Below are 23,182 nucleotides of genomic sequence, written 5' to 3' on the forward strand. Positions count from 1 at the left end.
ATGCAGTTTCTGAGGCAAAACCAAGAAATAGAGAAGAACTGTGGAATGTAGTCCAATCATCCTGGGCTGGAATACCTGTTCACAGGGGCCAGAAGTTGGTTGACTCCATGCAACACAGATGTACAGCAGTTCTCAGAAACATTGCTTATACAACTAAATATTAATTGATTCAAAGGAAAGCAAAATCTTCAAACATTTTTCAGTTTATATAGTGAATGTTTGAGTTTGTAAAGAAGAATACAAACACTGCTATTTTTTTTTTGAACAGTCTAATATTCACTTTTCTTCAATTTTATTTAGAGGAACAACACAAATTTGATATATTTTTCTTCATGTTTTGATTTGGAATAGAATGTGTAGTGTTCCCAATGCATTTGTGTGTATGGAAATAAAAGCTATTAGAAGGATTTTGAGCTTTATTCACTTTTTTTACCACACTGCTATTATTTTGAACACAACTATACATGACAGCTTTGTAAATTCTACTCTCTGTGTTTTTAAGACTCTTCTTGCTCCAATATGTATTCCATTAGGATCTCCTCTTTTTACACCCTGTTACATCCCCTGTTCTGTCTCTCCAATCTAAGCATTGAAAGTGTGATCTCTGTAATTTACAGTTTTGATGAGATAGAGATAACTCCAATCTTATTTGAATAAAACAGGCAGTGACTCGATCCAGACGACACCTTGTAGAATTTGTGAACTTTATTTCATAAACTGAGAGGATCTCACAACAATGAAAATCGGATAGCTCAAAGGATTATAATGTGGTCTACTCTATGAGACATGAGGCTTGAAGATGATGTGCATTACTGGGAACATGAAAAAGGGGTGGAGCTATCTATACAGCATGAACTAAACCAAAGGAAGGTGAGGAGCAGAGACAAAATACAAAGAACACTTAAAGGCATATGACAGTCATGTGAAACATGACATCCCCAAAATAGATTCTTAGCCCTCACACTCTTACAGTTCCCTGAATCTATCTCCAGGATTAGCCAGCAGACCAGTGAAAAGAAGAAAAAGAAACATTTACTCAAACTGATTAATTTCAGGATTTAGCAGTTGTTGGGACAGTACACTGATTCTGCAGACTATTTGCAACCCTTTTTTAAAGGTGATATTCAATCTCCGTTAATGTTATGGTACAGTTTGGATATCACTTTGAGTAAAACTTCTTAAAGCGGTAGTAAACTTTGACCTTTTTAAAACAAAAAAAACCTGCAAGACAATGGCATAATGTGCCAGTATGCATTGCATACCAGCACATTATGTGAAACGTACCTTAAAATGAAGCCCTCCAGCAGCATGCTGTCACTGCTGACAGAGTTTCCATCTTGACCCGGTCTTTTTTCCAGGTTCGTGGGCTCCGGCAGCTTGAATAGTCGAGCCGCGATGATGGCGCTCCGGTGCATGCATGGAGTCACTTTCAATGGCACACAGCTCTGAAGGAACAGCATGGGCATGCCGTTCCCTCAAAGCACATGTGCCGGTGCTTTACAAAGGTAAATATTTCTTAAACGGTGCACATTTAGGAGATATTTACAATACCTACAGGTAAGCCTTATTATAGGCCATATTATAGGCTTCCCTGTAGGTACAAGTACAAAAACTGACTTTACTACCACTTTAATTCATATGCAGTGTGGGATTTTCTTGTATCCTCATAGTAAATAAAGCCAACACAAACGTATGTACCCACACTATACTTAATGTGTGATTGGTGTGTTGTGTGGAATAAATATGAATGTATTACATACATTCTCCAAATGTCATTACTACAAAAACTACAGGTAAGAGGCTGCGTGCTATTGTAAATTGTATGCATCATATTTGTAGCCAGGTGCTGGCTATATCATTGTGTCATTCAGGGACATTTACAGATACGATTATGGTTAATCCTTTTTCCCCCCAGTGCTTAGTACTGCGACTGCTACATGACTTCCTCTTAGCAGAGTGGATTCAGTTTTTCTGACTGCAGAGGATCTTGGGACTCGTAGTTCTATAGCCAATACATCCTGTATTCTTGAGTGCTGATTAAACTAAAACTACCAGAGAGCTGGGGAACAAGGAGGATGCTGGGAAAGCAGATATATTCTACAGCAAGGGACTGGCTCACTCTCTTGGCATGGGATTTAGAGCTGAACATAAGGGGACTGAAGTTTTCCTACAGAGACAGGTTGTTGGCCTACTGCTGTGGGACGCTACACATCAGTTCAGCACAGTGGTGATGCCGATCACCACACCAGGATCACATCACCTTCTCTGCATAAGGAGATGTCACTGTCCGGTTTTCACACAAACATCTCTGCATGCTGCGCTGACAGACTGTCAGGCAGTAACTCTGCACTTTCCTGGAAATAGCCAAGAGCCTGGGAAGAACTCTCATTGCTAGGAGACTGTGTTAACCATAGGATTGATCAGCGAGCAAATGCCCAACCTCTTTCTGTCATCACTCTAGAGATACTGCATGCAGACACCTTTACGCCACAGTTACCAGAAGACATTTGCTTTGAGCAGTACCGCAAATTATCTGTTTAACTTCATTGAATTACCAGTATTCATGAATGCGTATGGGCCCCACAATTGCTAGCAGAAGACAGTGGATACCACCATATCAGGAACTTTAAACATCGCAAGACTCAAGTTGCAGTCTCTAGTTAAAGGGATGTTTTCTCTTCTAAGGCCATTGTTATTCAATTTAAGGTATTTATATCTATTTATGACAGAGTATATATTTACATAATTCTCTGCATGCCCTGTTGCAGCTGGTGTTGCAATAAAATAATCAAAGCTTACTACTCATGACTGTAAAACCTGTTAAATGTTGCTAATTGATTATTCCTATTTTACCAGTGTTCTGCATTTATGCCTTAATTGGGGTTGTATATCCTAAACACATAATTACTGTAGTCTACTCTTTTAAACAAGTCTAATTTAGAAGTGTCACTAAAGAATTGTGTCTCTTGCATTATCATTCTATACTGTTGAAATATGCCTGAACCCAGAGTTTTGGAGGTGTCAGTCAAGAGGCTTGCAAGGTCAAGGCAACCACTGGGGACAATCACTATCAAGCAACCTTTGCAGCAGTTCTGTATTTAGGGTTCCTGCTGCCCTAGGCAACACAAAAATGGCCCCCCCCCCGGAGATATACTGACACTGACAAACACCTCCCTCCCCCACAATAAGAGCCTGATATTGACCAACAACCGCCCGCAACCAAGAGAGCCTTCCACTACTACCACCCCATACACACAGGCAACCCCCCCCCAATACACACACCCTGGCGAGAGAGAAGGCACTCACCTTCACAGCTGCTGGACATCCCTGGGAACAAGAGTCAGGCTCTGCATACACTATCAAGTAGCCTGCAGCCTCTCTCAGATCCCACCTGGTCCCATGCTTCGTGTGTCCTTTCTTTTTTCCATCCCTTCTCTTGGGGGGCGGCACTGCCCCCCTGAAAACGGCTGCTGCCCCCCTGAAAAAATGCTGCTGCCCACCTGAAAAAATGCCACCCTTGGCAAATGCCTTGTTTGCCTTGTGGTAAATACACCCCTGTTCTGCAAGGGTAGTGCTGCGCATTAAAAACACACAGAGAAATTTATATGGCGCAGTCAAAGAGACTAAGACAAAAGATAGACATATGGAAACTTCTTTTGTTAACTAGTTTTTTTTTCAGTTTTAAGGAACCTGTGCTACTGATGTTATCGTCATCTTCTACTTGCCGTATCAATAACCTAGAACAAGCATGTATATTTCATCTGTCTCAGTATCTGTTATGCCCATTCTTGTTTTGTGTCACTGACTCACTAACTGCTGAACCCAGTTTAATGATGAAAGTACTGGAGCATGCACCTTCAATTGTATTCTGACAAACTCGCTTCAAGTATGACAAAGGATTGTAGTCTGCAGATAAATGTTTGAAAATCAGGAGTCTAGAATATCTTCACTGTAACAACTACAGATTCATCTGAAAATAATTGACTCACACAGACTATGGACAGAATATGTAGCACTCTGGACTTTGAAACATCTGAATTACAAAGGAAATTATCTAAGGTCTAAATTGATTATATGAGCAAGTAATTCTTCATAAAGATTAAAAGGCAAGGCGTAAGGTTGTAGCAGAATGGTTTATTATTATGTATGAATTTGTTACTTCTACCTATGTTATCATTAAACCGCACTACTTGAAAAGAGTCCTAATGGCACAGAAAAAGTTAAAGTGGCAAGTTAAAAAAGGCAAAAAAAAAAGGAAAACAGGCTAGTAACGTAAGTAATAAATGCATAGCTTAGAGACACAAATAAATAAAGGTCTTAAAGCATAAGATGAGACAAGGCCTTCAAAATGCTTAAAAACCGCAACCACTGTAAGTGAATTTGGTGAAATAATGTGTTATGTACATGTGTTTTTCTGTTGTGCCATGCCCAATGGTTTTCCTAGATACTGCCCAGGATGTGGCCGATCTCTCTCACTGGAAGTTTTCCAGCCAGGACTCATGAAAGCCACCTGTGGCTTACCAAAATATCATTTCAAGTAATCTAATTTTTTTCTCTACTGAACAATGTTTTATAAACTACCGGGACCCTTTTATTGCATAAAAAGTTTTAGTACAAAAGTGAACTTATTGTTTAAAGTGTATGCAAACCTTAACAATTGCGTGGTTGGGATTCGAACCAACGACCCTAGTATTGCCAGGTGGAGGTGCTCAACATTTAGCCACTGTGCTGCCCATACTGTACATAAACAGTAAGTAATTTCTGGGAATGTAGAGTAATAAATACATTTTAGAATGCTGATTATACAGATATAGGTGCAACAATTATTCTCAAATATTATACTGTGATTAGTAGTTCTTCCACTATATTGTGGTGTTTTGTTAATGCTTGTTTAATGTATTGTTCTACCTAGTGAAACTACATGGTTGTGATGTAATTACCTGTCTCTGTGGGGTTGATTTACTGAAACCGGAGAGTGCAAAATCTGGTGCAGCTCTGCATACAAACCCAAAATCAGCTTTTGGGTTCTATTGTCACAGCTTAATTGAACAAGATGAAGTTAGAAGCTGATTGGCTAACATGTACAGCTGCACCAGATTTTGCACTCTCCAACTTTAGTAAATCAACCCCAGTGTTTCTGATGTTTTCCAGTAAAACAAGAAGGTTAGAGTCAAATCAACTGCAAATTCCAACAGGTTTTGGGTCCCACTACAACAAAAGTACTGCTGCAGATACAGATACAACTCAGAGAAACAGCAAAACAGCCTATGAAAAATACAAAAAGGGTCAGAATTAATGTATGTTGGCTACTAACATTTGTTTTCAATTTATAATCTGACAAATCAGAGCTACCAGTCCTGGAAGATTAAAATGAAGATACTTCTGGTAAGAGAGGGTACTTGGAAGCATGGCTGGGACAAGATCTTCTACAGCCCAGGGTGAACATGCCAAACTGCACCCCCTCCCCCAAAGATGTATGTCAGCAAAAATCCCCTCCTCCCCCAAAAAAAGCAGCACTAATCTGCATGCTTACTCCCTAAGAATAAATTCCCCCTCCTCCCAGACAAATCCACCCCTTGCTGAAATCATCCCTCCCAGCAAAATTTGTTGACCGCCTCCCCCATCACCCTCCCCCAATCACCCCCCTAGCACAAATCCTCTGTCCCTCAATTTTCCCCTCTAAGCACAAATCCTCTTTCCCCCACTCCAAAGCCTCCTCCCCCCAGCACAAATCCCCATCAAATTTCCCCTCCTAGCACAAAAACCCCCTAATCTTGAATCATCCCTTCTAGCACAACCCCCCCAAATCCTCCTCCTAGGACAAATCCTCTTCCTCATCCCCCTCCCAACACAAATCTTCCAAATGACCATTCCAGCACCCCCTCTCAAGTTCCCCCTCCCAGAACAATTCGCACTCCTGCCGTCCCCTAAAGTTCTCCTCCCAAGACAAATTTCCTCCCCCCCAATCTCCTTGCAGTGCCCCCCCCTCACTTGATACCGCAGTGCTCAGGGCAGCCACCCCTCCTGCCCATCCCTTGTCCTGGTCCTACAGGTGAGTGGACAAAGAAACATCAAAAAGTTCATCATACTATATCCCTATATATATACAGTGGGGATCGAAAGTTTGGGCACCCCAGCTAAAAATTTGTATTAATGTGCATAAAGAAGCCAAGGAAAGATGGAAAAATCTCCAAAAGGCATCAAATTACAGATTAGACATTCTTATAATATGTCAACAAAAGTTAGATTTTATTTCCATCATTTACACTTTCAAAATAACAGAAAACAAAAAAATGGCGTCTGCAAAAGTTTGGGCACCCTGCAGAATTTATAGCATGCACTGCCCCCTTTGCCAAGCTGAGACCTGCCAGTGTCATGGATTGTTCTCAATCATCGTCTGGGAAGACCAGGTGATGTCAATCTCAAAGGTTTTAAATGCCCAGACTCATCTGACCTTGCCCCAACAATCAGCACCATGGGTTCTTCTAAGCAGTTGTCTAGAAAACTGAAACTGAAAATAGTTGACGCTTACAAAGCTGGAGAAGGCTATAAGAAGATAGCAAAGCGTTTTCAGATGTCAATATCCTCTGTTCAGAATGTAATTAAGAAATGGCAGCCATCAGGAACAGTGGAAGTTAAAGCAAGATCTGGAAGACCAAGAAAAATATCAGACAGAACAGGTCGCAGGATTGTGAGAAAAACAATTCAAAACCCATGTTTGACTGCACGATCCCTCCTGAAAGATCTGGCAGACACTGGAGTTGTGGTACACTATTCCACTATAAAGAGATACTTGTACAAATATGGTCTTCATGGAAGAGTCATCAGAAGAAAACCTCTTCTACGTCCTCACCACAAAAATCATTGTTTGAACTTTGCAAATCAACATATAGACAAGCCTGATGCATTTTGGAAACAAGTTCTGTGGACCGATGAGGTTAAAATTGAACTTTTTGGCCGGAATGAGCAAAGGTACGTTTGGAGAAGAAGGAGCACAGAATTTAATGAAAAGAACCTCTGTCCAACTGTTAAGCATGGGGTTGGATCAATCATGCTTTGGGGTTGTGTTGCAGCCAGTGGCACAGGGAACATCTCACGAGTAGAAGGAAAAATGGATTCAATAACATTTCAGCAAATTTTGGATGGCAACTTGATGCCATCTGTGAAAAAGCTAAAGTTAAAGAGAAGATGGCTTCTACAAATGGATAATGATCCTAAACACACCTCGAAATCCACGGGGGATTACATCAAGAGGCGTAAACTGAAGGTTTTGCCATGGCCTTCACAATCTCCTGACCTCAACATAATTGAAAATCTCTGGATAGACCTTAAAAGAGCAGTCCGTGACAGACAGCCCAGAAATCTCAAAGAACTGGAAGACTTGTAAGGAAAAATGGGCAAAGATACCTCAAACAAGAATTGAAAGACTCTTGGCTGGCTACAAAAAGCGTTTACAAGCTGTGATACTTGCCAAAGGGGGCAGTACAAGATATTAACTCTGCAGGGTGCCCAAACTTTTGCAGACGCCATTTTTTTGTTTTCTGTTATTTTGAAAGTGTAAATGATGGAAATAAAATCTAACTTTTGTTGACATATTATAAGAATGTCTAATCTGTAATTTGATGCCTTTTGGAGATTTTTCCATCTTTCCTTGGCTTCTTTATGCACATTAATACAAATTTTTAGCTGGGGTGCCCAAACTTTCGATCCCCACTGTATATATATATATATATATATATATATATATATATATATATCAGGGACGGACTAAGCATTTGGAAACCCAGGTACTGCCCGAGGGCCCGGGGTCAGTAGGGGGCACCATGAGATGCCCCTGGTACCTTTTTCATTGGCTTTTTTGAGTTTGGGCAAGGACACAGGGGCCCCATGATTCCCTATTGCCCGGGGGCCCCATGAGTTGTCAGTCTGCCCCTGCTATATATATATATATATATATATATATATATATATATAATGATCAAATTGTCCACATATGTAAGTGTAAAACTGCAAAAGAAATTTGGAAGAAGCCACAGAAAGGTAATGAAAGGTCACCACATGCTGGGCTATATAGGAGAAGAAATGAAATAGTTTTGCAAACACTTGTTACAGCACTTGATGCTGACCCAGATGACAAGCTTACCCTGGAATATGTTAATGGAAAGCTTGTGGATAAGTATAAGTGAAACTAAAAGTGCAAACAATGAAATGCTCCTACAGCAGAATCAGAACCAACAACCACGATAATAGTAATAGGTTGAGTGAAACACATGACTGTTTTGTGCACAAAAAGAATTTGGGAATCTAAAATAAATCAGTAAAAAAGACAAATTAAACAACAAAAGACCAAAAAAGTTAAAGAAAAAAGTAGAAAATGCTTCAGATACTGAGTGTGCCTTACATTCCAAAGAGGTGCCATATCCACCTGGTGCATTAACTCAGTTTGATCAAAGCAAGACAATAGGAATTACAACAGCTATGGCCTTTGAATGAATAAAGAAAAGTAATCATCACTGCTCTGGTTGTAGTTCAGGCACTGCTGACTATCTATCCCAAACAGTGACCAGAAATACCTATCAATGATGTACTATATATTCCTACTCCTGTTCCTGCTCTTGAAAGTAATCTCTTGTCAATGAAAAAAGTTCAACAAGCATGTAGTGACAATCAGAGGTAACAGCTGTATTTTCACAAAAGAAAAAAAAATCATAGATGAACGGTATCAGCTGAAGTGCAGTAAAGTTGTTAACACTATCAAATAAAGAAAAACATTTGAACTGTATTAGACATCTGGAACTGTTGTACAGGAACCCTTTTCCAAAATATAGCAATGGAAAGTAGAACTACAGGTAAACCTTTTTTTCATTTTTGATAGGGTAAGGGAGGGGTATAACCCCTGTAAGGTTTTTTTGTGTCAGATTTCCCTTCACTTCCTGTCCCACAGTCAAAACAGGAAGTCAAAGGAAATCTCTCCAAAGTAAGGGCAACCCCGTTTGTAACCACGGTCACCAGAACTAGAACAATGGAACATTTCTACTCTAATACTGTTCTGAGGACAACCCAGAATTTGAGATTTTCTTTCACTTTCAGTGATAATGGTAAACATAGAGACAAATAGAGAGGGTGAATCTCCCTAAAAGAGGCACAGACAGCAGTGAAAACCTGACATGTGTCCTAGTCCCTCTCTACTCTGTCCAAATCTAAAATGTTTTGTCCTATGAAATCTCAGACTTAAGGGAAGAAACAATATTTTCTAACATTCATATTGGCTACTCAAAGTATATTGTGTTCTACATGTTACACAGCCAAGATCACATACCAAATATACTTGCACAATAACATGCACAGGTAAGCCACATATTTGGGAAAATGCCTAAAATACTTTGCAGACATAATGGCACAGAGTACATAACTGGTGTTGTAGAGAGAATGCAATCAATATACTGGGAAGAGGTATTTGTTACATTCTACCACCTCCAAAACTGCTGTACCGCTTACCCGGAAAAGCAACAGAGAAAACTTAATATTAGCTAAAGAAAGCTGCAGTGAGTCTCAACAGGATAACAGAATTCTGCATCCATGTACCAATAAAAAACAAACAGCAGAAGTGAAATTTCTAATGTGTTCAAAGTCTCATGGAGTTATACTGTCAATATCGCCTGAAAAACAAGCTGAGCAAAAAGCTCCACCAGTACTGCATGAAAAGGAACAGAACATCAATCACATTGAAATTGAAGTCACTTATGTGACTTACGTCAACATAAAAAAATAGTGGGAAAAATGTCCCTTTGTTTGGTGTCATTGGGAAGAATTCTGCCCCATCATTGATGTCATTGGACCCTATCATTTGTGTCACTGGGAGGTATTGTGTCTCATCATTGGTATCATTGGTGTCATTGGAAGGTGTTGTGCCCCATTCATTGGGGGGGGAATTATACCCAATTGGTATAAGTGGATGAAATAGTGCCCAAGGGCCAGATAAGAGCAAGCAAAGCATATGGCCCCCTGGCCGCAGTTTGGAGACCACTGATTTATATGGTAAGATGGTAACATGCTATTTTAGAAAACCATAAGGATCTCTCTGGTTAAGGGAAGTAGTAGAGTGTCACAAGTATATTACAATATCTTACATTCCATTCAAAGCCTCCGATTACAATCCCACCAGCAGCTGCGGTACCTGCCAGACCAACAAAGTGCCCACTTCCGATGTTACTGGCAAAGAGGGATGCTCCAATCTGAAAACATAAAGAAAATAGCATTATACATTATTCTAAAAATATAAAGAGCTTTAGATTAAAGTATAACTAAAGGCATTATTTTTAGTTCTGGATAGAAAGCAGAGGGATTAGAATGCTTGTCAGTTTTCATTGCTGTCTGTGTCCCTCCTCTCTATTTGTCCTATTTACCATTATCATTGAATGTGAGAAAATCCCAAATTATGGGCTGCCCCCAGAAAAGTAATAGAGGAGAAATCTTCCAATGGGGACACTAGTTCTGGTGATGTGGGGGTCCTCAAGGAATTCTGTTAATTTTCAGGGATTTCCTGTCACTTCCTGTTTGGCTGTGGGACAGGAAGTGAAGGGAAATCTCTGTAATGGGACAGAGATGGTGAAAAAAATCTGACAGGAGTTATAACCATACCTTATCATATCCAAAATGAAAACAAAAGTTCTGCCTATATATGTTCTAGTCACTCAAATGTCATAATCCCTATGTATAAATTTAACAATCTGGACTTATCTACCTTTTTTTCTGAGCCTTTTGGATACAGGTCATATTATTATTATTATACAGGATTTATATGCGCCAACAGTTTACGCAGCGCTTTACAATATAAGGGAGACAGTACAATTACAATACATTTCAGTACAGAAGGAATAGGAGGGCTCTGCTCATGGAGCTTACAATCTAAAGGAAGGGGGAGGTGATACAAAAGGTGATAGCTGCGGGGGATGATCTGGCGGTGGTGATTCAAGTACAGTTCTTAGGTGGAGGTGGGGTAGGCTTCAATGAAGAAGTGAGTTTTCAAAGATCGCCTAAAGGCAGACAGGGTGGGAGCTGACCGGACATGCTGTGGTAGGGAGTTCCAGAGGATGGGAGAGGATCTGGAAAAGTCCTGGAGGCGAGCGTGGGAGGAGGTGATGAGGGAGCTGGAGAGGAAGATATCTTGGGAGGAGCGGAGTGGGCGATTTGGGCGTTATCTGTGGATGAGGTTGGTGATGTAGCTAGGGCCGTGTTGTGGAAGTCTTTGTAAGCTGTGGTTAGTATTTTGAATTTTATACGTTGGGTTAGTGGAAGCCAGTGGAGGGATTGGCAGAGAGGGGCAGCAGTCGTTGATCGGTTGGTAAGGTGTATGAGTCTAGCAGCAGCATTCATAATAGACTGAAGGGGGGATAGCCTGTGTAACGGTAGACCAGTGAGGAGGGAGTTGCAGTAATCCAAGCGGGATATAACCAAGGCGTGGATAAGTTGTTTTGTGGTGCCGTTGGTCAGGAAGGGGCGGATTTTGGAAATGTTCCAGAGGTTGAGGCGGCAGGATTTAGCCAGTGAGTGGATGTGGGGCCCAAAGGAGAGGTCAGAGTCTAGGATTACGCCTAGCACCTTGGCATGAAGGAAAGGACCAATGGTTGTGCTGTTGATCTTAATGGTAAAGTCGTGAGTGGGGGATCAGGGAGGAGGAAATATTACAAGCTCAGGTTTTGAAAGATTGAGTTTGAGGTAGTGATGTGACATCCATGCTGATATGTCGCTTAGTAGATTTGTGATATGTGAGGAGATTGAGGGGGTGAGCTGGGGAGTGGAGAGATAGATTTGAGTGTCATCACCAGCATAGAGGTGGTATTGGAAGCCATGGGAGGTTATCAGTTGGCCCAGGGAGGAGGTATAGAGAGAGAAAAGGAGGGGTCCAAGAACAGAACCTTGGGGTACCCCAACCGAAAGAGGAAGCGGAGCGGAGGAGGAGGAGTTGTATGTGACACTGAAAGTGCGCTGAGAAATGGGAGGAGAACCAGGAGAAAGCAGAGTCATGGAGGCCGATGGAGTGGAGTTTACTGAGGAGGAGCGGGTGGTCGACTGTGTCAAAGGCAGCGGAAAGGTCAAGGAGTATGAGTATGGAGTTATGGCCATTGGTTTTAGGAGTAAGTAGGTCGTTAGTGAGTTTTAGTAGGGCAGTTTCTGTGGAATGTTGTGCGCAGAAGCCAGACTGTCGGGGATCAAGAAGGTTGTTATCGGTAAGGTAGCATTTCATACGGTTGTGAACAAGGCGCTCAAGAAGCTTGGAGGCAAACGGGAGCAGGGAGATGGGTCTTAAGTTATTCAAACAGGTGGGGTCCAGTGAGGAATTTTTGAGGATGGGGGTAGCCAGTGCATGTTTGAGTGGGGAGGGAAAGGTGCCCATGGAGAGTGAGAGGTTGAAAATGAGGGTTAGAGAGTTTAGGATAGAGCAGGAAGGAGGCTGAAACAGTCGTGAGGGGACAGGATCCAGGGGACAGGTGGTGAAGTGGGCCTTGGAAAGGAGTTTGGTAATTTCCTTGGTGGTAACAGGGTCAAAGGAGGAGAGTGTAGAGTTTGGTGCTGAGCCTGGTATGTTGGTTAGAAGAGGAAGCCTGACACTGGAGATCTCATAACTAATTGTGTCGATCTTCTTCTTGAAGTGACTGGCAATCTCCTGTGCAGTAAGTAAGTTGGTGGGTGGAGGCAGTAGGGGGTGGAGTAAGGAATTAAGGGTAGAGAAGAGTTGACGAGGATTGGATGAGAGGGTCTTGATGAGAGTGTTATAGTAGGTTTGCTTAGCAGCGTGGAGGCTGGAGTTGTATTTGAGAAGAGCGGATTTGTAGAGGGTAAAGTTTTTCAGGGATTTATTTTTACGCCATGCTCGCTCAAGAGTGCGGCTGCGTCTCTTGAGACTTCTGGTGTCATCTGTTTGCCAGGGTTGTGACAGGCGAGGCCTGGTTCTGTGTGTAGAAAGAGGAGCAAGAGCGTCCAGGGAGGATGATAGATAGTTGTTGTAGGCAGATGTGGCCAGCTCTGGGCAGGACAGGGGTGCAATTTCATCATAGAGGCGCTCAGTAGCGGAGTGGAGAAGGTCAGGGCTGAGGTGATGAAGGTTTCTACAGGTAACGGTTTGCTGGTTGGAGGCATGGGAGGTAGGAGGCAGGGAGAGTGTGAAGCTGATAAAGTTGTGGTCAGGGAGAGGAAAAGGGGTGTTAGAGTGGTTACAGGGGGTGCATAGGTGGGTGAATACAAGGTCAAGGGTGTTGCCATTGGAGTAGGTGCAGGATTGTGACCATTGTGTTAGGTTAAAAGAGGAAGTTAGGTTGAGTAGTTGAGAGGTGGCAGGGGTGTGAACATTGACTGGGATGTTAAAGTCATATGACTGCTTATCCTTCTTCAGCCCATTATGGAATCTAAAAAATTGCAGTCAATTTATTTTTACCTTCTATTTTTTAATCTTGGCTAGAAACATAACATAACAACACAAACTCGAGACAACTGCATGTGTGAGTTTCTAATGACCAGAATGTGACCTGTATTCATGACCCCCAACCCTACCTGCAACTCAGTATAGGTGGGGGTGGGGGCTATAAGTAAATATTATAGATGAAAATGATCAAGGATGCTAAATATTCTTATATATCTATGTAGCACTACTCCTGTAGGAGCCTCAGGAATACTATCCAGGTTTCCCCACAAGCTTTGCCCCACAACCAGGCACACAGGCTCACTCACATGTTTCCTCCAATGACCAGTCTAGGGGTGTTTTTTTATTTTTTATTTTTGGAGAATGTGGATGGGGTTGATGGAATTGGGTGGCATACTCCAAAGACAAGAATTATGTACACTTCAGGACTTAGGTATTCTTCAGTACAAGTCTGTGCTTGTAGCAAACAGTAGACTTCAGCTTTAAAATGGTAGTATTAACCGTAACTTCCTTTCTTAGAGCCACAAGAGCAGAGTCCCTTTAAGTAAAAGATTATCTGGACAAAGCTCTTCAGGACACCAGCCGTTGTCCCCTTTAGCTAGATCCACAGCTGACTCTCTAGCACCAGAGGGGTGGCAAAAGCACAAGGGTCCCCAAGATCTTTCAGAGGCATCTGTACTCAATCAAGGCCCAAGGACAGCTGGTTGCCTCATTACAACTTCCAAGCAACACCTTCCTCTGGTGATAGCAGAACATGTCTTCAGCGGACAGCCCCCTCAGTCAGCTCTCTTTAGTTACAGGACCTCCACATCCAGGTCCTCAGGTCGCCCACCTAAGGCCTCACGACAACAGACATAGCAGCACTGCCTGGAAGGGCAGCGTGCCCTCTCCAGGATGGACAAATCCTCTCCAGGAAAAGACCCGAAGCCGAAGCGCAGTGTGCTCACCGAATATATACAGTCTCCCAGCATGCCATTAGAGCCTACCTCTTTGGGCTGTATCGATATTTATGCTGCCATCTGCACACCTCCACACCTATCATTCAGAAACTTCTCAAGCTCTCTGGATGCACAGGGAGCTATCAGACTGGCAGCAGATGAACACAGACCTGACTAACAGAATGCAGCTTCACTGAGTACAGGGAGCAAACTATGCTTTTACCTAACAAATAATCAGTCACACGGACTACAGTGTGGTAACTAAATGTACAATTTGCAATCTAAACACATACTAAATCTATCCATCTGAACCTAGCACCTATCTAGGAGGGTGCTACATGTATGTTTTTACACTGGAAATCTGTACATTTGCTGCACATGCTACAGATGAACTGTATACCCTAGATCAGCAGTCACTAAATGGTGGACCACGATCTGAGAATGGTCCCAGCAGTGCTCCCTTCCGGACCGCCAGCCCTCAATGACAGATCCACCGTTGAGCAGGGCAGTCATCATGGCAATATGACAACACAGTGTGCATCCCGTAGATAAGGGGGAAGTCAGGGGGGTCTGAACCCCCCCCCCCAGAGGAGAGTTGCCAACCATCCCTGCAGCCCTCGAAATTTCCACTCGCCCGAAAGTGGAAATAAGTTGGGGGCGATGAGCAGTGCCGGGAGTAGGGATGTGTGGGAGGGGTGGCGGTGGAGGCTGTGAAAAGCAGCGATCTCCTGTACGGCTTTTAATAAATCAGCTGGAAGCCTCGGGAGGCAAAGGAGGAGAAGCGACTTCCAGCTGCTTTATTGAAAGCTAAACAGGAGATCGCTGCTTGTCACCACCCCCACCGCTGCAAAGAACATATCTGATGACTCAGTTTTATAGCTACCACCACCCCCTGTCCCCTCTCCCTCCCACCGCCGCTGTGTTCTTCTCAATGCCCAGCCCCTCCCTCCATCCTCCGCACCAATAGGAGAAGAGGGGAGAGAGGCTGGATCTGCTCTGCCTCTCCCTATGCCACTTTCCAGTCTGTACAGCTTCAGAGGATGTGTGGGCGGGAAACTGAACACAGCAGCCGACAGCTCTGATGCTTCTAAATGAGTCACGTGAGTCCAACCTCCCTTCCTTCCACCCATCCCTCCCTCCCTTCCTTCCTTCCTTCCGCCCCTCCCTTCCTTCAACCCACCCCTTCCTTCCTCCCTTTTTTCCTTACACCCCTTCCTTACACCCACCCCTCCCTTGCTTGCATTTCCGGGTAGGGGGTGCACATGTGCCGCCCTACCTACGCAGCTATTGGCAGCTAGGGATGTAAGTCACCGGGTCCCAGCCAACGATTCCCCGCTAGCACCCAGAGATCATAGGGGAAAGCTGACAGGGGAGAGACCTGTGTGTAAACAATACAGGTCTCTCCCCTATCAGCATGGACATGCTGTGTTGTATCTCTCTGCACAGCAGAGAGGTACAAGACAGCATGTCTCCAAAGTAAAACACACACACAGCACACAGTAAACAGTGAACCCTTTGATTGCCCTTGATGTTAACTCCTTCCTGCCCAGTGTCATTAGTACAGTGTCAGTGCTTTTTATTAGCACTGATCACTGTATTGGTGTCACTGGGGATGTCAGTTCCCACCCAGTGTCAGAATGCCTGCCGCAGTCCCACAGTCCCACTATAAGTCACTAATCACCACATTTACTAGTATAAAAACTAAAAAAATTCCAGTATATATACGATATATATGTAGACGCTATAACCTTCACGTAAACCAATTAATTTACATGTTTTGGGATTTTTTTTTTTAGCAAAAACATGTAGCAGAATACATTTGGGCCTTAATTTATGACAAAATTAGATTTTTTAAATTTGTTTATTGGATATGTTCTATAGCAAAAAGTCAAAAATATTGGGGTTTTTTTTCTCAAAATTGCCAGTCTTTTTTTGTTAATAGCGCAACATATAAAAAACCCAGAGGTGATCAAATACCACAGAAAGAAAGTTCTTTTTGTGGAAAAAAGGACATACATTTCATTTATATACAGCGTTGCATGACCGCGCAATTGTCAGTTAAAGTAACGCAGTGCCGTATCGCAAAAAATGGCTTGGTCAGGAAGGGGGGTAAATCCTCTGGAGGGCAAGTGGTTAAATAGAGGCTGGGTAGCAGCCTGATATGAGTCAGTCTGGGAGTGAGGTGGTGAGTTCACCTCAGGACAGGCTGTGAGGTTCTGCGGGTCAGGGCTTCTGGAGCTCTCCCACCTTCACAAAAACTGAAGACCTTTCTGGAACAAGGGGGTAGAAGGGAAGGAGGCCCTTGGCCAATCCCCTTGGCATGGTTTAGGGACCTTGGCCAATCCCCTGGCAGGATGCTGGGCATGGAGACCAAGGCAACCCTTAAGTATGACAGAGAATGGGGAGCAGTGTGCTGTGTCAGGTGGAAGATGGATTGAAGAAGGCTGGGGTGTGGAGCCTGAGAGGGGGTCCCAGGAAGGGAGACTACCTACAGGCAGGATGCTGGAGAGGAGGATCTCTACTGCCTCAACGTCTCCCGGGGAGGACAGCTAATGTGGCAGGGAAGAAGCCAGCCCAGCGTAAGGCCTGAAGGCAGCCACAAGCCCACTAAGCTAACAGGAGAGGACAATGTGAGAACTCCCACACCCCCTGGACCAGATAAGGGAAGCTTCTCATCTGGGACTGTTCAATTGACAGCTCTTAGGCCCCCTTGCCCTGGGATGAGCTCCAGCGCAGCTGGCTGAAGAGGAGGAATTATCCAGGGTCTAAGGAAGTACACCAAAGGGGCTTTAGCGCTCCTTAATAGAGACTGTTGCTAATCCACATTTTTAGGTACATACTGTAAAGGAAATAAGTATTTGATCCCCTGCTGATTTTGAAAGTTTGCAAACTCACAAAGAAATGATCAGTCTAAAAATCGAATGGTAGGTGTATTGTAACACTGAGAGACAGAATAGCAACAAAAAATTCAAAAGAAATGCATGTCTAACAAATTATGCACTGATTTGCATGTTCATGAGGGAAATAAGTACTTGATCCCCTATCATTCAGCAGGATTTCTGGCTACCAGGTGTCTTTCATACAGGTAACAAGCTGAGATTAGAAGAAGTCTCTTAAAGGGAGTGCTGCTAATCTCATTTTATTACCTGTATAAAAGACACTTGTCCACAGGAGCAATCAAACAAACGGATTCCAAACTCTCCACCATGGCAAAGACCAAAGAGCTGTCCAAGGATGTCAGGGACAAGATTTTAGACCTACACAAGGCTGGACTGATCTACTAAACTATCGCCAAGCAGTTTGGTGAGAAGGTGACAACAGTTGGTGCAATCATTCGCAAATGGAAGAAAAACAAAACAACTGTCAGTCTCTCTAGGTCTGGTGCACCATGCAAGATCTCACCTTGTGGAGTGTCAATGATCATAAGAACAATGAGGAATCATCCCAGAGATACACATGACGATCTTGTCAATGATCTCCAGGCAGCTGGGACCACAGTCACCAAGAAAACAATTGGTAACACACTACGCCGACAAGGATTAAAATCTGGCAGTGCTCGCAAGGTCCCTCTGCTCAAGAAAGCACATGTCCAGGCCCATCTGAAGTTTGCCACTGAACATCTGAACGATGCAGAAGAGGACTGGTTGAAAGTGTTGTGGTCAGATGAGATCAAAATTGAGCTCTTTGGCATCAACTTAACTCACCGTGTTTGGAGGAGGAGGAATGCTGCCTATGACCCCAAGAACACCATCCCAATTGTCAAACATGGTGGTGGAAACATTCTGCTTTGGGGGTGTTTTTCTGCTAAGGGGACAGGACAACTGCACCGCATAAAAGGGACGATGGACGGGGCAATGTACCATCAAATCTTGGGTGAGAACCTTCTTCCCTCAGCCAGGGCATTGAAAATGGGTCGTGGATGGGTGCTCCAGAATGAGAATGACCAAGGCAACAAAGGAGTGGCTCAAGAAGAAGCACATTAAGGTCCTGGAGTGGCCTAGCCAGTCTCCAGACCTTAATCTGATTGAAAATCTGTGGAGGAAGCTGAAAGTTCGAGTTGCTAAACGTCAGCCACCAAACCTTAACGACTTGGAGAGGATCTGCCAAGAAGAGTGGGCCAAAGTCCCTCCTAAGATGTGTACAAACCTGGTGGCCAACTACTGGAAACGTCTGACCTCTGTGATTGCCAACAAGGGATTTGCCATTTACTAAGTCATGTTTTGTGAAGGGGATCAAATACTTATTTCCCTCATGAACATGCAAATCAGTGCATAATTTGTTAGACATGCATTTCTTTTGATTTTTTTGTTGTTATTCTGTCTCTCAGTGTTACAATACACCTACCATTTTATTTTTAGACTGATCATTTCTTTGTGAGTGGACAAACATTCAAAATCAGCAGGGGATCAAATACTTATTTCCTTCACTGTAGTTGCTAAGAAGTTGTCCTCAGGTTCTGCCGTTCCTTGGGCATCCCATATGCCCCTAGACCCCATTCAGGTTTAACCCCTTAATAAAAACTACAAAACCAAGCTCAAGGACTGTTTACTGATTTCAAGCATGCAAAGGTGTGGAAAATGCATGTTGCCTGGCCGTGTGAAGCTTAGCTTGACCCAAAACAAATCCAGTGGCTCCTGAGGGAGTAGTGCAACAAATGTAAAAAGAAAATCTACTCTATATGCATATTTAATAGCAATCTGAAAATACATACGTAGCACCCTCCTAGTTTAGCTAGGGAAAGCTACACCCTAATGGTTAGTGAGGAACTGGTTATCAGATCAGTTGAGATAGCCAGAGGGGTCAAATTCTGGTCAGGACTGAGGGACTCTGCAGGACAGCCCATCTGGAATTTCCCCCTGCTCTGAAGCTTTCGGAAGAGGACCTTGGAGGCAGTGGGTGGATCTGAGGAGTGGCTGGCTACACTCTTGAAGGACCTCAGCCAATCCCTGTCTGGAGGCTTGGCAAGGGGGTGGGACTCCCTTAAAAGTGGAAGAGCCTGCTCAGTAGCAGGGGAGTGGGGTGGAAGAAGGAGTAGGAAGATGTGAGACTGGAGGAGGAAGGCTGCCAGGAGGCCTAGTGGGATGGGGCCTGCCTGCGAGCCTGGAAAGGAGGAAAACTCAGGACTCACTGGGCCCCTGAGAGAGGACCACCTGTATGGCAGAGAAGGAGCAGCCCAGCTGATAGGCCTGGTAGCAGCAGCCATCCTGCAAGCGGCATAGGAGAGGATCTGAGTGAGTACACCTGCCCCCCCCCCCACCCCCCGGGCAGATAGGGGAAGGATCACTTTAGTGGGAAACCAGATTAGCCCCCTGCTAATTACTGTTACCCATTTAAAGGAAAGGGGGCCAGATCTCTTGCTCAGGAAAAGTCTCCAGATTGCTGGGTGAAAAGGAGTTCATTTATGGTCTGAGGTGGTACAACTGGAGCTGCTGATTAGCACTCCACTAGAGACTGTATTGCTGAAGAAGAGAAGCTTGTGAATAGTTCAGGAAGTTGTCCTCACAAAATTCCCTAGGGCATCATATACCCCCCTTTCCCTATCCAAGTTCTAATTTTCTCAATAAAATAACAAAACAAATGCTCAAGGACTGGTTTCTGTCTCCGGATGAAAGTTTGTGTGGGAAATGCTAAATGACCAGCTGTGAAGAACTATAGGGGACCCAAATTCATCAGCAACCCCCAAAGGCTACTGCTACACATATATGTCATTGTAATTAATTAAATAACATTCATGACATTATGTACAAGGTTCACTGCTGAGCTGCATTGCACTTCATCTCAGGTTTGTTTCTTCATATAGTCTGCGTCACTCTTCTTATAACTCTTATTTCTCCTCAATCACTCTCAGTATTCTTCCATGCTTTACGTCATGCAGGCACAAAGAGGGCCTGCACAGCTTCAGTTCCTAGAGTTTTCGTAGGACCTGGTGCTTGTTTAATGACAAACATGCTAAGCTTTATGGTTCACTCCATCCATGACTTGTCTTCATGATGTATTAAGGGCCCATTCAAATCTATGGAGTCCCTTGCAACACATTTTGCAGCCCATTTATTTGAATGGTGCCACAATACACTGACATGTGCATGGAATGTTGCAACAACATATACATTAATACAACACACCTCAATGGATAGATCTAATTGGGCCTTTGAGAGAACCTATAATGGTTCAAAGTGAATTGTAACTTACAAATTGATACTGACTATTTAACCGTGCTACACCCTCATTTAAAGACTAAGTTGCTGCAAAAGATACCTTCTGATATCTAGAACAATATAAATACAAAAATACAGAGCTCATTTGACAATATAGTATATACAATAAAATGTCTACTAATATACCCTATTTATTCAGAAGAAAGTGCAAATATTAGTACAATAATATAATGAAGTGCTATCGGACTCATTAACATTTCAATCAAAGAGCAAGTTAAGTGAAAAACCACTCAAAAACATTACACAAACTGTCCAGTGATCTTAGTCCTTTGAAAAATCAACAAATGTGCAAAAGACCACCACTGAATACGTCAGTTAACCACATTTGGGGAGCCATTAAGAATTAATGGCAAAGCAAGTGTGATGCAGGTTTTTGCACATTTTTCGAGTATTTCAGAAACATACACAGATACGTGCCATTCTGCACGTATTCCTGGAACACACATGTGTACAACTAATAAAGACCCCAATATGACAGACAAAACAAGTTCCATATTCAGTGATTTTGAGATGCACAAGCTTCATAAAGTAAACAAAAACATAATTCACCGTCTTCCACTAAGCCAATTCCTTTTTCATTTGCATCTCACATGCTCCCCCTCCATAGTACTGTCTATCCAGAAAGAAGTGAGTTGCATTAGACGTGGCTACATGCTGATTGACAAGCTACAAGCTTATGACTCAGCAGTGACAATGCTAATAGCCTGCAACATCTTCTCATCCTGCTATAGTGCAAGAAGGCCAAGCTTACATAAGAGTGGCAACTCTGCTCTAATTTCAGGAGTATTGCATCATACTTGACACACCATCACAGGAAGTTGCACTGGGTGGACTTCACTGGTAGACTCAACAGGTATTTGAGGGTGGCCATGAGGAGTCAGTTTTATTTCGTTCAACTAGTAGGTTGAGCGAAAAAAAAACTGAGCTGATTTCCCCATTCATACATTCAAGGTAGATGGAGGACTTTGTACACTCTTCCCACCCCCTGGTCCCCACTGTATTTACCTGTGAACTGTCAGTACCCAAGCAGCTGGCTCAGTTGTCTGGGGATTTAAAATCCCTGCTCTTTACCCTCTTCTCTATGCAGTGCTTCCAGGATGGATCAGAGCGATGCTCTGTGACGGCACTGACCAGCATCACCCTCATCTGTCCTGACTGCATAGAGAAGATGGAGAAGGACAGGGATTTTAAATCCATGGACCACTGGACCAGCTGTGCGGGCACTGAGAGCTCAGCACCCCTGAAGGTAAGTACAACAGGAATGGTGGGGGGGGGAGTCAGTGTGTAAGGGGTTAGTTCACCTTTACATTTTTTCTGTAAATGTGCACTAATCCCTTTTAAGCATTGGTTAACTACAACATATTACATTTTTGGTTTCAACTTAAAGGCACTTTAAGTGCTGCAGTACATATATTTTTATTTATGAGTGGCAATAATTCTACTTTAAGACTCAGTCAAAAACCTACGCTGAGGATTGACCATCAGTCTGGTGTAGGCAGGAAAAAGCATTATTTCAGGTCTCCTCTCTCCCAATGCTTACTCAGAAATGTAACAACTTTGCAGCAAGTTACGAATTGGGAGACAGCAGTGGGAAGCTTAATTATGTAAGACAACAAGCATACATACAGCCTAGAATAAGGTTTCCCAACCAAGGTTTCATGGAACCCTAGGGTTCCGCCAGACGTTGCTAGGGGTTGCTTGAGCAATGAGCAATTTTTGCCTCTCAGATAAGTTCCCACTGACACCATTGAGCATTTTAGCTGTCTTTTAAAGGGTAATTCTTCCCAATGACTACAAGTATGAGCAGCATTTTTCCCACTGAACATCACATCAAAGAACCATGAGTTGTAGATATGCAGGCACCAGATTTTTTTCATGATTTAGTCATATAGGAACCAACATTTTAGTTCAGGAGGCATGTGTTGACTCTATATGATTCCTGGTAGTTTAAGGTAATGGCAAAACCCTTGTAATACCAGCTCTAAGATAGCACTTTTAATTTAGATTTAAATTTCAAAATAGCTGATCCCTTTACTGCTATTCATTCATCTTATTGCATTGGAAACTGGCTCCACTATGAACGTCCAGTTCACAAACAGTGGCAAATCTATACTATTGGCATCTAATGCAATTATGCATGTACCTTCCACTGCCCCCCATCCAAAAGCTCTAGATAGATGGAGGAATCCTCCCTGTTGCACTATTGTATTCTAAGAGTGGAGACTCCACCGCTGTCAGAATACACTAATCAGAGCTGCAGCACTGATTAAAGAAATATTTTTCAACATTCCCGTTTGTGAGAAGTTTATCATTATAACAATATGTTTGGCTTTCTATTAGTAAATAGTAGAAAGACAAGAAAATAAGGCCATTGGCTCTCAGAGCAATATTTTTAAGACAAAATGGGCAATAGCAAGAATGCAAAAAAATGTTCTTTTCTATTTTTTTAATACCTGGGAATTTTTCACAGCCCCTATATGAATTGCAGGCATAGCACATTGGTTTGTTCTTCTATTTGGAGAGAGAGATGGAAATGTATGATCTGATTTACTGATTATAGGAACAAATGCTTATTTAGTAAAAATATTACTGGTAAACACAGAAGATAT

The 23,182-nt window shown here is 43.0% G+C and overlaps 1 protein-coding gene across 1 annotated transcript in view; it reads right to left on the reverse strand.

Annotated features, from left to right (window-relative positions):
* Positions 1 to 23,182, reverse strand: part of SLC5A1 (solute carrier family 5 member 1) — an 84,849-nt gene that overhangs the window by 42,736 nt on the left and 18,931 nt on the right. The window contains exon 3 of the mRNA XM_089653243.1: positions 10,131 to 10,235. Coding sequence (XP_089509369.1) covers positions 10,131 to 10,235 — 105 coding nt within the window. The remainder of the gene's footprint in view (positions 1 to 10,130; positions 10,236 to 23,182) is intronic.

This window comes from Staurois parvus, unplaced genomic scaffold (genome assembly GCF_062004578.1).
Source record: "Staurois parvus isolate SC_StPar_1 unplaced genomic scaffold, SC_StPar_1.0 ptg000704l, whole genome shotgun sequence".
Taxonomy (NCBI): domain Eukaryota; kingdom Metazoa; phylum Chordata; class Amphibia; order Anura; family Ranidae; genus Staurois; species Staurois parvus.